The 17,758-nt window shown below is 49.2% G+C and overlaps 1 protein-coding gene across 1 annotated transcript in view; it reads right to left on the bottom strand.

The window, feature by feature from the left end:
• The window catches only part of Wdr1 (WD repeat domain 1), a 35,412-nt gene extending 25,134 nt beyond the window's left edge, over positions 1 to 10,278 (bottom strand). The window contains exons 1-2 of the mRNA XM_085691952.2: positions 10,120 to 10,278; positions 9,684 to 9,805 (exon numbers count right to left, since the gene is read on the bottom strand). Of these exons, the coding sequence (XP_085548078.1) occupies positions 9,684 to 9,805; positions 10,120 to 10,135 (138 nt within the window). The 5' untranslated portion in view covers positions 10,136 to 10,278. The remainder of the gene's footprint in view (positions 1 to 9,683; positions 9,806 to 10,119) is intronic.
• Positions 10,279 to 17,758: the final 7,480 nt, after the last annotated feature.

Below are 17,758 nucleotides of genomic sequence, written 5' to 3'. Positions count from 1 at the left end.
AACACTGACCAAACCAACAGTGATTAAGAAGTTCTATGGTTCTCCTGTCCTCCTGGGTAGGAAGCTGTCAGGTGACAATGAATTCATGTCGTTTACTCCCACACCGTCTCCTGAGTAGTGCCAATCTTATCCAAGCACTCCTGGCTCTGATGTTCAGGAGCAGAGAAGGTATCAGGCTGGGGGCCTTCTGTCAGAAACCTGGACTTGAGAAGAAAAGAGGATTCCCTGCACCTTTCCATAGCACACATCAAAAATCGCTGGACTTGGAGGCAAGAACAGGGTAGAAATTGGGCTAGAAGCTCTCTACTCCCCAGCAATGAGGTTTTGGATGTCCAGTTCATAAAAGCTGATCTCTGTTCATTCATTCCAAACCCCCTCTCACAAGTATGTACATCTAGGCAGCTCCCAGCACAGCCACAGACGCTTCTCAGCCTCTCCACAGTTAAGCTTGCTTTCTGGAAAGAATAAAGATGAAGCTGTCTATCCAGAATCCTGCTGTTGGCTTTCTCCTGACCAGTACTCACTAGGAAAGGAGGCAGGTTCCCAGGCTCAAGGCTGAGATCACAGTGGAGAGGGTAAGGTGGTGCCAAGATTTTTCCTGAAGCCCCTGCCTGTCCTCTTCCAAGACCCTAGAGGTTTGTTTATTCCTAGTCAAGGGATCCCACACAGCCTTCACTCTACAGACTAAGACCATCCACCACCAGCCAGCCAATGCAGCCCCTGGGACTCCTGAACAACCTCACTTCTCTGAGTATGTTGGTCCCTTGCCCAGCAAATGTGCCTGCAACCACCACTCACTCATCTTAAGCGGCATCTCCTCTGCATACACTACAACTTGTCAAGCTTCCTCACAGTTCTTTTGTAGCAATTACTGTAGTATAGCAGTTACCACATCTGTGAGGGGGTTGCATGGAAAGTTGGAAGCCCCACCTCTCCACACAGCATACCTGCAAGTCCTTAATGTGCCTGCCCTTCTCCAACACTTCTGTGACTTGCTTCATGATATCCCATGAGCCATCACAGCACTTAGCAAATAATGTGCTAAATACATGGTGTGAGGTGGGGGAAAAACACTGACAGTCTTTCTCTTTCACCTAAAACTTAACCCATAGAATAAGCATGTGCTAATAATAATAATAAAAAAAAAAGACAGAGAATCCAAAGAGGGCATTGAACCAAGTCAGTATACAAGTGAGTGTTCAACAGCACTCATCTTTTAGGAAACGAAAATCAAAACTACCACACCTACAAGAACCAATGAGACCAAGGACACCAGCTGCTAAAGAGGATGGAGGGAAGGGGCACCAGTCTGTCCACACAGTACTGTTGAAAACGTGGCAACACAGTTGAAAAACAGCTAGGTAATTACTTATGAAGATTAAACACATGGGATGGCAAGATGACTCAGTGGATAAAGCAACCTGAGTTCAGTCCCTGGAACCCACATGAAGGTGGAAGGAGAGAACTGACTTGGAAGTTGCCCTCTGGCCTCCACACATATGCTACACATGCCCACCAATGATAAAAATAAATTGAAAAAGAAAACCCCATGCCCAAAAAAGGCAACCATGGGAAGAGGGCCTCAAACTGGGGACAACCGGATGGCCATCAGCAGGTGAACAAGAAAAGTAGGTATGGTATATCCACCACTCTCAAGACAACACTGTTCAAAACACAAAATGGACCAGGACCAAACTAAACTACTAACACCTGACCAGCTGCACCGCCAAAGCCTCAGCCATGGAGACCCAGAAGAGACCACACTCTTGATTCATGTCACAGGGAGTAAGTTCTAGAATGGTAACCCCCATTAAAATTGCTCAGGAACTGCTATGGATAGCATGCCTGGTAGGAGCCAGGGGGCTTTCTGGAATGCTGGGAGTGTTGCTATGGTTACAGGACTAGTCAGGTCAAGCTGGGCACCTGCATAGCACATCTCACCTAGGCAACCCCCCTCTTGCTCAATTCAGCTCAAGTTTCACATTCTGCCCAGTCCCTTCCTTCACAGCACCTGATACATCCATCCTCACCTACAGCTGACAAAGCCTCTTGAGGGCTACAAACCCTGCACTAGCTGCAGAACTGGGTGACCGACCTCCTAGGCTGCAAGGGTAGGAAACAAGTCAGCAGGAAAAGGCATCCCAAAATGAAGGAAGAGTAGTCAGGCCAAGGGACTAAATTCTGCTCCTAACATTCCTGACCCTAAATGGTCAGGGTGCCTGCAGAGGGCTTGCAAAGCCCCAAAGGGCACCAAATCCCGCCTAAGCTGGATGAATCATTCACTTTCTCTTTTACTCACTCGCTCACTCTCGTTTGTATTCTGACTACAACTGGGTCAAAAGACTCCAAATTACAGATAATGACTTGCATCTGAGTCAGCAGCCTCCTCCCCACCTCCCTAGGCTCACAGCAGGAGCATCTACTCATGCCAGGAAAGTGGGAAGGCTTCCCTGCCCAGGTAACTGTGTGTCCCATTGCAGGAGGCTCGGTCCAGGTCAGAAGACACCCAGAGTGACCATAAATACCCTCACCCCTATTCTGCAAGCACCCATCTTTCTCTTTAGGGGGAGCAGCCTATCTGAGGAACCAATTTCAGGAGCACAGGTGCATGGTTACCACTGTGTGCAGGGCCCCACTGCCCTAGCTGGAGCTGGGGTCACCATTCAGGAGAGCCTCCGCATGGTAGTGCTCCTCAGCCTAGACATCCTTCTTACAATACTGCAAGGGCCAAGAGATCAGGCTCTAGCCATCAAGTCAGAAGCCACAGGAATACTGGGAGAAAGCAAAGTGCCACCTCACCACATGGAGACACCGAGGGGCCTGGTTCTCCACTAGGGTTGCCCAGGGCTGTTCACCAGCCCTGCTGAATACACTCATCTTTACCCAACACATTTTCAACCCAGCTCTGCCAGTGGCTCCTGGTGTTAGCAGCAACCATTTAACCAATACCTTTACCATCCATCGAGCAGGACATCAGTTGGCCCATCCTGTGCCCTGGAACCACAGGCCTTTCTGTATATCTTGCCTGGGGATGCAGCAGCAATTAGTACAGCCCAGAGTGCTCTGCGTCCAGGAGGAAAGGTTGAGGTTAGGATTAGACTAGAGGCTCGCCTAAGTCAACAGGGTAGCCTGCAGAGGACCTGCAGGGAACATGCAAACTAAACCTTTAAGCCAGGTCAGTCAGAATCACAAAAGGGGCCTTCATGTGCTTCTTTAATTGTCAAAGGTCACAAGCACTGGGCACCCACCCACTGTTCACCAGTATGAGGTGGAGGCACACTTCTAGGAAGGTCACTGTGTTCCAAGTACTCCCAGGCTACAGGAGCAGATCCTGTTATAGGCAGGCCTGTGCTAAACACCATGTACAGGGCCCTTCTGCTTTATCAGTGACACATGCCAACCTGTGTTACTGCAGTCACACAGCTCCAAAACAGAACACACACCTTCACATCCAGAACGAAACTTATGCCTGGGCCAAGCTGAGCACCAGACTACACCATGTTGAGAGAATTGGAGGATTCCAACTGGTCCCTTAGAGCCACTCTCACTTGGTACAGTGCCAGCCCTGGGTAGTAACCACAAGCTGTGGTTCACATACTGACCAATCATGCCCCCAATAACTCATGGTGTGTTGGTTAACCTGACTAGTCACCAAACAGCACATCAGACACCTTCCCTGGCTCCAAAGCACAACCCTCAGCTTACCATGGTACAAAGTCCTTTCCCTGATTACACCCCTCATCCAGCCCAAGCTCCACAATCACTGCTTAATCCCCCACTTCCACCTAGAGTGTGCCTCCTTCCCAATCATAAACCCCCCTGTCCCAGTTAAAGATGTAGCAAAATGCACCTTGCCCACCTGGCCTTCCCTGATGTGCTGTGCCACATTACCACACATGTCCACAACACCCACATTATTTGCGATGTGGTAGCTCCCACCAACCGTCTATACTAAGTGGACCACACACTTTAAGCAGGACTTGTGAGTATGATGTATCAACCCAAAGAACCCTGTATTCACTATGACAGGCACTGGATAGACTCTTCTACTGACTCTCCCTTTAAAAAGATGTGAGTTATAATCCAATACCTAACTGAAAAAGTCAAGGCACAATGATACTAGGTGACTTGATGTGACCCAGGCCAGTTATGGTAAGGCCAGGACCTTAAATAACCGTCTTCCTCCATCTGGTCCTATTCTCCTATCACAGCTAGTTATCAACATTAGTATGGTTCCTGAGCTTACCCTGGCTGACACACATGTACATGGCTATCATGCTGGATACAGCTGGGTCCTGAGAGGAGGTAGGGTGGTCACTTACAGGTCTAAGAGTATTTTAGTGTAACCTGAAAGCATCAGTGACCCTTGGACTGTGTCAGGATGCTGCCATCTTGCTTCTGTATTTCCTCCTACCCACCCAGCCCCTGTTGAGTATGAGCCATTGGGAGATGGCTCCATCTAACCAATAGCAAGGCAGGGAGGATGTCAGGGGAGAACCAGCACAACTGGACAACTTTCTACAGATGTTCTGAGTCAACGTGGCTATACCTAAAGACTATTACTCTTCCATCCCAACATTTGTCTTGATCAGTAAGGGGTACAAAGAGATGAAGATTCTTGACAGGGAATGACAGCCCAGAGATGTCCTGGGTTTCTATACTGGGTGGAAACTGAAGGTAGAATTGGCTGTGGAGGTGGTATAGGGCCTTTTCAGGAAAGTAACAAGTCCAGTATCAAAGCTGGGAACTAGAATTTTTCTCGAAAACGCGTCACAAGTAGGGAACACTCTCCACAGAGATGACAGACGCAAAGCAGGTAAAGCTCTTCAGAGAGTCAGGCCTGAAGCAGAACCACTTGTCCACTGGCCTCAAGTACTAGCTGCAGCTTCTTCTTTTTTCATACCAAAGGGGCCTGTCATCTCTCTCCCTGCTCCTCCCAGAAGATACACACCAAACCAAAGCCACCGCGCAGTATACTGGCTTCCTGTCTGGATTTTGTCCATTTACTGTCTGTCTAAACCCTCCTCTGAGGAAACTCTTGCCCACTTTCTGAAAAATCCAAGTGTGTCACTTCTTCAGTAGCCGTCCTTGGGTCTCTTTGGCATGACTGGTTCTTTCCTCATGCTTTACAGCACTCACATTTTTATAACATGGCCAATACAGTGTGTGAGAATGTCATCTACCAGAGTCGTCAAAACCCAACACTCCTGCCATTTTGGAGTAGGTATTTCTGTTACAGGATGCTATCTAGATGACAAGACTTTTGAGCAAGGCATTTATCTCCAGCTTGCTAATGGGCCTTCCAGAATCAAACCATACAGACTCAAACCATAAACACTAGTTTCAACTGCACGGGTAGTTGTCACCTTGACACTGTCAAATATCTTTGAATGCTTCCAGGGGCCTTAAGAACAATGCTGGCCCAGGCAGTGGTGCCACGAGCCTTTAATCCGAGCACTTGAGAGGCAGATACAGCCTGGTCTACAGAGCGAGTTCCAGGACAGCCAGTGCTACACAGAAAATCCTACATCAAAAAATTGAAACGGCAATGCTAGGCTGCTGAAGGGTAGCCTGAGTCACACACATACAGCCTCTGACTGCTGTCTTGAGTCTTCTCCCTCATCTGTTTTGTGGCAGTCACTACTCTATCTTTACCCATCCGGTAACCATAGATCCTACCAGAGCCCAAAGACCCTGACTGCCTTCTGTTGAAGCACCTTGTCTAATCCTCATCCACCAGGTGGTCTTGGGTGAAGGGAACGGAATTCCTGGCTCTGGACACTGTCTAGACCTCACCCACCAGGTGGTACTGGGTCAAGGGACTGGAGTTCCCGGCTGTTGCTTTTTGCTCATTTCTGTCTAAGTGGTCATCAAACACACAACCTGTACAGTTGCACAAAACTCAATTTGCTATGACTCTGTGCTCTATGAGCATGCCCTTTAACCTGTACCCCGTAGGCTGCAGCCATCCTAGAAATGCAGCAGCGACTCATTAGGCATGCACCTGGATAGAGGGACTGTTAGTCTTCAAGTCCTGTTTCTCCCACCCCCACCTGCAAGGGCCCACACAGGGCCCTTTGTGCACAGGCTGGTAACAGATGGTGCCAAATGAAAACTGGTTTGAGTTCAACTTCCTCCAAGCAAGCAGTCCAAAGAGACAAGCCCATGATTAGTCCAACTGCTCTGAGTGTCACTTCCTGAGACCTGATCTTATATAACCAAGTTTCCCAGATATATACCTTAGTTCTGCAGCCCAGGAACCAAATATCTTAAGTTCTCCTCATGTTCTTTCCCCATTTGGGGTGGGTGGAGGGGTGGCACATCTGTCAAGGGATAGAACTATAGTTCTCAAATGCCAGTTTCCAGATGGCCTCCATCTCCACATACTTTAACTCCGAAGAGAATTTCCTCTTCAAGTGTGGCAACAGGACATGGGAAAATAAATAGGAAGCACCTTTCCTATCAATTAATACAAAAGCCAGGTTCATGAAGCTGTTTCAGTCACAGAAAGCTGACAGGCAGCCCCAGCAGGAGGTGAGAAGAATACGCTCATGTAAGTTCAAAAGGTGGGTACCAAAAACTTAGGATACATCAGTGCTGTGCACTCTATCCCTGCACCAGAGAGGCAGAAGCAGGCAGATTTTGAATTTTATGCAGTCTTGGCTATACAGTGAAACCCTCTAACAGGAAAAGTAGCTAGATGTGGTGAACTCAGTGGGATACTGTGTGCCAGGTGTTCCAGTGTAAGGACATGCGGGGAATGACACAGCAAAGTCCCGCTTTCCTGGAGATGCAGACAAAGGAGAACATTCTTAAACACTTAGGAACAGCAACAGAAATAGGAACGGCTTGGTTCACATTAACTGCCAGCAGAAGGCAAGAGAAGGCCAGAGGCAGAAATGCTGTTTAGGATAAAGGCCCTCTAGTGAGGTAATGCATAAACAGAGGAGACAAAAGGGAGCAGGCCTTATGGCCTTATACACATTGGAGAATGACTGACTCTCCAGGCAAAGGCCACACCACCAGTAGGTCCTTAGAGAGGTGTGTCTGAAGGATGTGTGGCATGCGACGAGTCAGGATGCAGGCAAGTGGGTCTGGAGCTGATGGAGGAGGGAAGGTCAGAGAAGAGCACTGGGCAACGCTGCTGAGTGTGAGCCACGAGGAGACACAGACTGGTCAGAGTTGCTCCAGGAGGCATAGTAAGAATAAACCTCAGGGCAGCAAGTATGACACACTTGGATACAGCAGGGAGCAAAACAAGGTGAGTCTGCAGATTCTGCAGGACTCTAATGAATTGTGACATGGTAGCTACAGGGTTCAGAGTAGTCTTGGCTTTTGTACCTTAACACCAGAAGAATAGGGTTGAATCTGGGGGAAGAGGCATCCAAGAACCCCAAATATGTTCAGGGACACATAGGAGTCAGGAATCTACAAGACATTCAGACCTTCCTCAGTATGGTGTTAGCCTTCCATCCCTCCTGAACTTGGATTCCTACCAGACCCTTCTTGCAGCCTGAATGTTCCTGAGAATTCACACCTCATTTTCTCTAGCAGCACTCTGTCCTAATAAAAATCTAATCTCATCTCTGAGGACCAGGAGCCCAACAGCAAATTAATGCATGCCCGATGACATCCAGCTCACAGAGGGATGCAGTGACAGAAAGTAACAGAACCCTATACCATGTTGTCCTGGCATGCCAGGAACTTAACGGGTGTGTGTGTGTGTGTGTGTGTGTGTGTGTGTGTGTGTGGAGATGCGGGACTGACAACAGGACAGAAGTGGCTGCATCTTCAGGAGAGAAAAGTGAAGCCTGGAGGGGAAAACTGGCAGGTTTACACATCACTGGAGGTGAACCCACCCCTTTCAACCTCCCTGTGCGCTGCTCCTCTAACAGTACCAGGCCAGCAGAATCAAGCGATGAGCTGACCTAGCACCCGTGACCACTCTGCACTTCTCACAACTGGAGGTTAACAGAAGGAGTGAAGCAGAGGGAGGTGCAGTTGTCTATTATTATTTGTGTTTTAACATATAAAGCTATATAAAGCTTGCCTGAACATCAATGCAAAGCAGCCACAGTAGTCAGTCATACAGGCCAGGCAGTAGTTGCACACATCACTAATCCCACCAGTCATAGAGGCTACGCAGTGGTGGTGTACACCTTTAATACCAGAACTAGAGAGGAATATAAGATGGAAGAAGACAGCTCTCACTCTCAATCTGATTTGTGGAGGCAGGATTGCCCATTTTTGGTCTGATGTTGAGGTTAAGAGCCAGTGGCTAGCTGCTCTGCTTTTCTGACCTTCAGGTTGAACACAAATATTTGTCTTTGGGTTTTTATTATTCGTGCTACAGAGAAACGGTGGAGGAGGCAAAACCAAATACCCTCCACCCCCGGCTCAGGTCATATGAAAATGCTTTAGACATCTTTGTTAATCCACAGAGCTCCCAGGTGGCCATCTCCATTTTCCCTTTACTTTCTCAAAACCTTCTGACCTCAATACAGTATTCAGTCCACGACAAGGCTTCCCCAGTTCTAAGGAGGCTGGATCAGCTTTCTAGGAATCCATGTAACTAGCAAGGCAGGCTCGCACCCAAACTTCCACCTCACTTGAGGTGCCCAACGATCCTTCGAGGGTCAGAAACTACCACGGGGCTGATGACTGGCTGGCTTAATCAGACCAGGAAAGACACAGTCAGCAGCTACCACAGTCCAGAATGCAGCCTCTCTTTACAAAGAAACTGGGGTCTGCCCGCAGCCAGCTGGGAGGTTCTTGGGAGGATATGGGTGTCTGTGAGCCCCCTCACCTGACCAAAGATGTTCTGCAGGAGCTGAAGGTGACAGTCTTGGTGGAAGAGTCAACTAACACCTCCACCTCTCTACCACCCCTTCACCAAGCATGGTAGCCTGTACCCCTAGCTCCTGGCTGCCACCTCCAGGCTTCACCCCAAAGCATTCCTTAGGGTTGAGGAGGGGAGAGACAAGATTTGATCAGCCATTCTGGAGATGAAAAGGAGGCAGACTGACTCATTTCAACAGAAGAAAAACAGTAATTTGCAAGGGCCTCCCAAAAAACAGGCCTGGGAACAGTGGTCACCTGAAGGAAACCACCCAGCTGAATACACTAGTTCCCGTTTCTTCTCTGAGACTCAAATCCAGAACCGTTGGAGTTCAGACGACTGGGTGTGTTGTCTGGACTCTGGCACACCAGGAAGCCGAGGGTATTAGGATGATTAAGCAGAAGGGCCATTTACCAAGTGCTCCATTTGTGCCAGGCCCAGCCAGCATGAGGACGGCTGACCAGCTCATTCAGTCAGGCCGCCAGGGGAAGTGGAGGATCACCTCATGCTCTCCATTCCCCCAATGCGGAAACTGGGCTCAGAGAGGACCAATCACCAACCACCCATGATCAAGCACCAGCGGACTCAAAGCTCTTGCTCTCCAGAGCCAAACTGACCCAAGCCTCAGTTTCAGAGTCAATGGGGGTTGGGGGTGGACGAAACAGTCCAGCCTAGTAATCTGAGTCTCCAAGGTGTGGCTCCTGGGCAGAAGGGGCGTGGCTCCTCCGCTCTCCAGGCCAACCCGCTGGGAGATGAGGGGGCGGAAGGGCAAGAATTCCCGACGGTGGAGGTAGCTCGCAGGGCAGGGACGGAAACAGGCCCCGCGGGGGCATGGGGTACTCACATCGATGTTCCTCAGGATGACGCACTTGCCATTGGTGTAGAGGAAATTATCGCCCTTGGGGTCTCCACCGAGAATCTTGGAGACGCCCCGTTCCACCTGGGGAAGGCTGGCGAACACCTTCTCTGGGAAGACACAAACGCGGGACGGTGCATGAGGGGTGATCCCGGACTCCGGGGGCCCGGGAAGTCCCAGTCCGTCAGCGCCGGGGGTCCCAGGCCGGTCACCTGTTGCCGCCTGCGGGCGCGGCCGGCGGACTTCCTGGTCGGCGGCGGTGGCGGCCAGGCCCCGGGGTCGCGCAGTCCGGCCCGCCCAGCCCACAGCACCCACTCCGGGGTTCCTGGCCCGCACCCCACGACAGTGCGCGACCCCAGCCGCGCCCGCCTGCCTACACCGACCCCAGAAGCCGGCGGCCGCGCGCCGAGGCCCACGCACTCACTGATCTCGTACGGCATCCTCGCCCACTTGTTACGGCGCCGCGCTCGAATGGGACCTCGCAGTGGCCGAGCCCGGGGACGGCGCGGAAGGCGGCGCCGGGCGTGCCGGGCGCGGAGGGGGCGGTCCGAAGCCCGGCTCCGAGACCCGCTCACTCCTGCCCTGCCTGCGCGCTGCCGCTGCGGACGACCCAACCCGGAAGCGCGGTCCCGGCGCGGCTCGCCCCCAGCTTTGACCATATATAGTCAAGCGCTCGGCTCGGCGGCTGCAGCCCCACGAGCCTGCGCGGACACCGCCCCGCCCCTCGTGCGTCCCCGCCCCGGAAGTGACGCAAAGGCAAGATCCGTGAAAAGGCGGCGCGGGTCGCAGTAGAAGTCGGCGGACGCGGGTAGTCTGCCTGGATTCAACGCTCGCTGGGCGTTTGTTCTCCAGCCTTTCGCCCTCTTGGCGCCCCGGCTCGCAAAAGCCGCAGCGCGGATAGCTTTTAAAATCTCTCTTTTCACTGGGTGTTCTTAAGAGCTTTTCTTCCGAGTGCTCCGTAGACCTGAACTCTCGCTCTCTCTTCCTGCTCTTACTCTTAAAACTTCCTAGCAGCAAAAAAGCCAAGAGCAAAGGATGTAATTGCTAAGACGGCAGGAGTTACTTTCTAAAAACAGGGAAGGCGGTCGGGCATGGCGTGGGAGCGGGGGAGGCATAAGGGTTGGAACTCTGTTGTAGTGGAAGGGGAAAGAAAGCAAAGCCTGGAATTTGCTCTGAGCCTCGCAGTGACTCAAGAGTAAAACGAAGACTTAACACCTACTTGTCTGAAAAGCTCTGAAGCCCAAGTTGAGAAACTGGGAATAAGTGGCCTTTCAAAGGGGAACTCCTAGGAATTTAATTACTTTGCAGTTCAGTTGGACCCTTTTCTCTTCACCTGGATACCCACCTGTTTTCTTTTTGGCCTGACTCTTACTCTTAAGTTGCTATCTAGTGATATGAACTTACAGCCTACAGGAGTTCCAAATTTCTTGAAGAGCGCTTTTTTAGGTGTCCTAGGTCTTGTGTGGGAGCCTCGGGGGTTACTTGAAAATGTATCCCACTTGTCTTAGTACTTGGTGTGTTAGAGCACACGAGACTAACCACTAACATTAAGGTTCTAAGAATGCTATCCTAGCCGTCTGCGGCATCTGTTGTCTTCCAGGATTGTGGGTCTAGGGGTCCTACATGGTTAACTTCTCTCAAAAGTACTGACTTAACTCTGTCACAGCTTTTCTCAATGAGTCTCACCTGCGCCAACTTTGAAACTAATCAATGAGTCTCACCTGCTCCAACCTTGAAACTAACACTTGGTAGGGTCCTAGCCTGCTCTCCCCACCTGCTCTGTGACTTTTGACGGTTGACATTATGTCCCAAGCCTTGAACGAAGATCCACCAAACTGCCCACTAGCAACATGTAGCTACTTGACTACAACTATGACTTAAAACAGTCCCTTTGTTACTCGCTACCCAAATGCAGTGTAGATGAAAAACATTTGGGTGGCTCTGGTCTAAGGCTATGCTAGAGATGTTTTCTCTAAAAGCAAGATGTCTATCCTAGAATTCTGGGACAGAGGATAGTGTAGGCTTGTGAGTTTCTGCTCTATTAGAATTGTTCAAGGGTAACAGCTGATAAAAATAACCTTTCTAGGGCTGGAGAAAGTAGCTCAACAGTTAAGAGCTCCTCTGACGCTCCTTCCAGAGGAGCCAGATTCAGTTCCCAGAACCCACATAGCACCTCACAACTCTTTGTAGCTCCAATTCCAAGGAATCTGGCACCTTCACAGATACAGGCAAAGACACTAATGCACAAAATGTTGTGCTCTCCTAAAACCAGACTGTAGTCTCCACTCAGCATGGTAGAAAACGGCGGGATCACTTCTGTGACTGCTGGGGTAACTTACCAGATCTGGGTGCTTGACAAGCTGGTAACTGTCCTGTGTGCAAAAAGCGTTGGCACTGGCAATGAAAAGAGGGGACCCTACAAAAGTACTTCTGGATCAAGCTCTGAACATCTGACAGAATCCAGACTCTTGGTATATTTTTCAGCTTAAGTTAAATGAAAGCTCCAGAGGATTTAGATACTGGGCGGGGGGGGGGGGCAGCTTTTTCACTACAAAAATCGTGTGCCATGTCAAGTGTTCCAGGCGTTAGTGTAAGGGTCACTCAGCTGTTTCTTGTTGCTGCCTGAAACCAGGTGTAGCCAACTTATTCCTCGCAATGAGATGAATGTCCTGTCTTCCCTCCCTCACTGCAGGCTTCGGCATGTCCTTTCCCTCCGTGATTAGGGAACGATCCAGCTTCATATATTTTTACATTTCTTGCAAATTTGTTTTTGCCTTCATGTCTGAAAGTGTTTGGAATAGCTGGAACTGGAGTTAGACAGTTGGAAGCTGCCATGTGACATGCTGGGAGTTGAACCCCAGGTCCTCTGGAAAGAGCAGCCAGTGCTCTTAATCAGCCCTCTCCTCAGCTTCATACTTCAATGGCAAGAACCTTACCCACTCCCATGCTCAACTTCCCCAATCTGTCCATCAAATCCAGTCTTTGAGAGCACTCGCTTTGAATCCTTGGATCTGTCTTACTAGTGAGTGCTGCCCTGCTCTCTAAGCGGCCTTGCATCACCTGGGCCTATTTTAGCCAACTGATTCTGCTCTACATAGAATCAACCCGTTGCAGCCAGTGTGGGCTTAGTCACCTTACCCCTCTACTCATCTCTTAGCCTCCAAAGTCCAGAGTTGCCTGTCCTGCCTGTCATGCTGCCTAATGGTTCTGCTCTGCCTACACCTAGCTCAGCCTCCTGTAGCCGCTCTTTTTCTAGGCCATTCCAGACTCCTCCACTTAAGGTCAGCCCCCTTTACATGCTACCTGCCGCGGTGTTCAGCTCTGGTTACAGCATTTCTCCCTTCCCCCATTAGCACACTTCCCAGACAATTCAAGTGAAGCGGCTGATTGCTATTGCTGTGAGGAAATGAGCAGCATAAAATGTCTCAAACTTGCATTCAACTCCAAAGCATGCTACTTGAACAAGGGACCAGCAAATATGGAAAGACTTGGAATAGTTTGTCTTGGGTAAGTTAGCTTGTTACTTGAATTGGGGGATGTAGGCACCCCTTAATTGGCCTTGGGTGTTATCTTACAGCCCCCAGCTAGAATGTTGCCTCAAGCTTGTTTCCACTAAGTGGATACACCAGAGTTGTGAGATCCTGTGTGTGGTGGGAACAGGAAACAGATGGTTCTGAATGCCCAAGGCTTATCCAACCACTTCCTGGCTGCCCTTGTATTCTTTGGCCCAGCTCTAGAGGAAAGGGCTTTCCTCACCTATATCCAGCCTGAAACAGGTCTGGTGCCTAGTTCCTACCAGCCTAGACCGGCTGTGTGGACTTGAGTCTCTTAAAGTCTGTCATTGAGTCTTGCTGCCTTCTCACAGCCTACCCTCTGAAGGAATTTCAGTAACGCAGTCTCTATTAAATGAGCTGAAGTAAAGCCTACTCGGGCCATTTCCAATCTCTGGAATAGCTAGAATTGGGTCGCCTCTCTCCAGTGTATCTTCAACTTCTATCTGCTGTGGTGGCTGTCAGTGTGCTCTCGAAGATGCCTGACGGTATTAGAAGTGGCTGTTCATTGCTGGACCCACTGCAAGGCCTTTGGCTTAGCCTATTTTCGAATCTTGTAAATTCTAAAATCTAACCCAGGCTTAAAGATCTCTTAAGTGCATTTAGATGAGACCTAGAAAGATTTTTAAAATCATACGTGGGAAATGAGCTTTCAAGTACTTGTTTCCAGGGCAGGGGAGGGCGCATTGTCTGTGGGGAGAGCTGCTGCTGTTCCAAGCCCTTGTCTGAGGACTGGCTAGAGGAATTCTGGCTTGACTCTATAAACCTACCCAGAAGTTATTAGCCTCTTCATTATAAACTCATTAGAGAAGGGAGAACAAGTAGATCCTTGACTCATTCCTAAGGGATCGTGTTAACTGGATCCCTCCTGAGTGTCTATATTTTGTTTTCAATTGATCACCCCATGGCAAGCTCATAGTGTCGTGTCTGCTGTAGCTTTTGTTTCTGTGACTGCTCCAAGAACCCCGGAAAGTTTAGCTTCGGCTTGCCGTCCAGGCTCACAGCCTATCGCTGAGGGGGATGACCAGGTGAGAACCTGGATGGAGTAGAAACTGGAGGAACACTGCTTTTACTGTCTTGTTCTCTAATTCATGATCATGATTATCATCTTTGACAACCCAGGGCTACCTACCTGCCCGGTGATGGCACTGCCCACAGTGTACAGTGCTCTCCCACGTCCAAAACAGTTCATCACAGATGAAGCTATTAGTGAAACTTCATGGCAACTCTGAGGTTCCCCATCTATTCCCACCAGATAAATTGAGGTTTGTGTCAGATTGGCAATACAAACCGGCACACTGGCTTTCAAGTCTGCCGTGGACCTAGTCACTTTCAGCTTAAGATCTCTACAGTAGTCACTATAAGAACTTTGTCACTGCCAATGTCACATCTACTTATAATTCCGGTGATGGGGCTGATTTGTATTTCCTTACCTATCTCAATTTCCTGAAACTTCCCAAGTAGCTAAACCTGTTAAGTCACCTGTTGATCCTTACGAGGTTTGGCTGATGGCTAACTGCTGCAGTTGGCAAACCTTGTTTTGAAAGACTTGGAGGGACCTAATCACGTGTCCTATGACCATTCAGGGAAATTCTGTGGTATAGCTATATTACTGTCTCCAGTTCTGCAGCCCCCACCCCTCTTCTGAGTGCTGGAGTTCAGGAGCTTCAACCTTCACCTGCCTTTTGCTCTAGCAGGTGAAGTGGTATCCTGAGGCCAGTAATCTTGCCTCAGTTTGCCTACCCAAAGCTATTTCCCAGGACCATGGTTTCTGCTACCTTATTCAGTGCACATTCTAGGAGAACTAGCTCTGGGCACTGATTGTATGCTGTCTGTCTGAGCACACCTAGTCTTTTTTTGTAGACCAGGCTGGTCTCATTCTGAGAACCTGCCTGCTTCTGCCTCCCGAGTTTTGCTGGGATTAAAGGAGTATACCACTACACCCGGTTTAACACTTTTTTTTTTTCTTAAAGCAGGGGCAGCAGGGGTTCAGGTTTTGGTTATCCAAGTTCAGAAGACATAAGTGATGTGCAACTAGGGTTCAAGATTAGTGTTGTCTTCAGAGCTGTTACTTAGTACATAGAGAAGCCCAATACACAGGAACTGGATTTTATAAAGCTCGATTTCAACCATTTAGCCAAGCTTGGTGTTAGTGGCCCTCAAACTAAAGGTTTTTGTACATCTCTTCCTCCCAACTTAGGTTGAAAAGCCAGCCCCCCTTGACTTTAAAGCTACAGAGAAACCCTGTCTCAAAAAACCAAAAAAAAAAAAAGTTTGGTTCTTGAGACTAGTGTGTATTGTATGGTTGTACCCCGGGTGTTAGTACTCAGGCATGTACCGGCCTGCCCTTGAGGTCCTAGCAGGATGTGTCCTCAGCTGCAGCCACTAAGAACACCTGATTGTGCTCAAGATGTTAAAGAATTCAGGCGTCTGTACTGGTCTGCCCCTGGGGTCCTGACAGGGTATGTCCTCAGCTGCAGCCGCTAAGAGCACATTCTGTGCACATTGGTTACATTCTCTTTTAAAAAGGTGGGCCTTAGCCGAGCAGTGGTGGCGCATGCCTTTAATCCCGGTAGAGACAGGCAGATCTGAGTTCGAGGTCAGCCTGGTCTAAGGAGCAAATTCCAGGACAGGTCCCAAAGCTACAGAGAAACCCTGTCTCGAAAAAACAAAAACAAAAAAACAACACAAAACCTGTTCTGCTGCTGCCTGCCTGTCTCTATGCCTTTCTCCTACCACTCCTGTTCCCAGAGTCTCTCCTCTCCCTTCCTCTCTTTTCCATTCACTTCCCCCAATTAAAACCTCTCCACCTGAGCTCTCTTGCATAGTTTCTTTTATGTGCTTTTTCTCCCAAATTACAACACAAGCTATTGGAAGCTTGGCCTAGTGATTACTTTATGTGGGTTACTGTATTGCAGAGTCACAGCAGAACCCATTGCTGTTTTCATAGAGACTGTTTCTACTGAGATCTGTTTGTACAGAACCCAGCCAACCCTGACTTGCATGTCTAATTAGCACTGTGCTTTCATCCTGACTCTGGGAAAACTATGCCAAAGGACATGGCTTGTGTGTGTGTGTGTGTGGGGGGGTGTTCCTTCAAACCTTTTCCTATGGAACTAGCCCAGGCCTCTTCTCGGGATCTGCTGAAGATGTTGGTATAAGTCCTGAAGCTTCCAGAACTTCATTCCAGCTCCTGCCTGATAACCTTCTGACCCTGTCTTCGGTGGTGGCTTCTGAAGTCTTCCTGTTAGCTTTCTCCCTAGTCCACATCTGAATTCACAGCAACCAGAGGCCTGTTCCTTCCAAAACCATATCTGTACGAGTAGTTCGCTTCCATGGAGAAGGGATGCAGATGAACTGGATGCTTGGCAGGCTTCTCTCTTCCTCCTGTTTTCTAAAGAGTAGTGATCTCTGCCCGGGGAAGGCATAAGTATATAGTTACTTTGATCTGAGCTCTGCCTGCTGCTAGCAGGTATACTCTGATCTGCGTCCCTGTGAGTCGAGTATTCTCCACTGAAAGGGAACTGAGTTGTAGGTCAGCATGTGTGAATAAGGAGAAATATTGGTTGATAAGGGGGGGTCGATAAGGGTAACCATAATCCACTCCAAACCAGAGTGGCCTAAAGAACAAATCTGTCATGAAGAGAAACCCAAATAAAGGGAATGCTAGGGTTGGTTTCTCCTGAGATGGAAAGAGAAACTTCTTCAGGCCTCTTTTCCCCCAGGCTCCTGCTATGGGCTCTGCTTAGTGTTCTTGACCCTGGAGTACCATCCTCTTGCACTTGACAGTCTCCCCGCATCAATTTTGTTTTCAGTTTTCTTCTGTATATAGTGCTAGTCCCAGCATGGCGGTTGGATGCTGCTGTCCTCCAAGCATCTTGTCAGTTTTGTTTTCATCAAGAGTACTCTAATCTCGAGGCCATCCAGATTGGGTCTGTTGACAGCCTCTCGTAGGAGGGTTGTGGGGTCAGTTTTGCATAGTTGTATTCTGCTTCTTCCTCCCACCCCACCCCTGCCACTCAGCCTTCCACTTTTAACTCACTTGAACCATGAAATGACATGCAGCTGGGGTAGCTCTCTGGGAGGAGTGACTGAATACTATCTGAGGGTCTAAAGGCAGATGTTCCTGAAGTGGGAGGGGTCAGTTGGTTGGTCCAGGAGGAAGGCTGCAGCAAATCTGCTTTGAATGTGGTTTATCCTTTATAGTACAGAAACTGGCAAGACTCCTGCAACCATAGAGGAGCTCACTACCTCACAGGGAATGTCTCCCTGCATCATTTTTATTTCCTATTTGAAAAGGAAATTGGTCAAGTGTACTACCAGAAAAATGTAAATGAGAACCTGTGCTTCAAATGCAGAGAGGATGTTACCTGTGTCTTAGTTAGGGTTTCCACTTGTGATAAAAAGTCATGGCTAAAAGCAAGCTGGGGAGGAAAGGGGCTTATTTTAGCTCACAGTTTCACATGGCAGTCCTGCATGGAAGGCTGAGCAGGAACTGAAGAAGCCATTGGG

This window comes from Myodes glareolus, chromosome 8 (genome assembly GCF_982192425.1).
Source record: "Myodes glareolus chromosome 8, mMyoGla1.1, whole genome shotgun sequence".
Classification (NCBI taxonomy): Eukaryota; Metazoa; Chordata; class Mammalia; order Rodentia; family Cricetidae; genus Myodes; species Myodes glareolus.
This window is presented reverse-complemented; position numbering and strand designations above follow the sequence as displayed.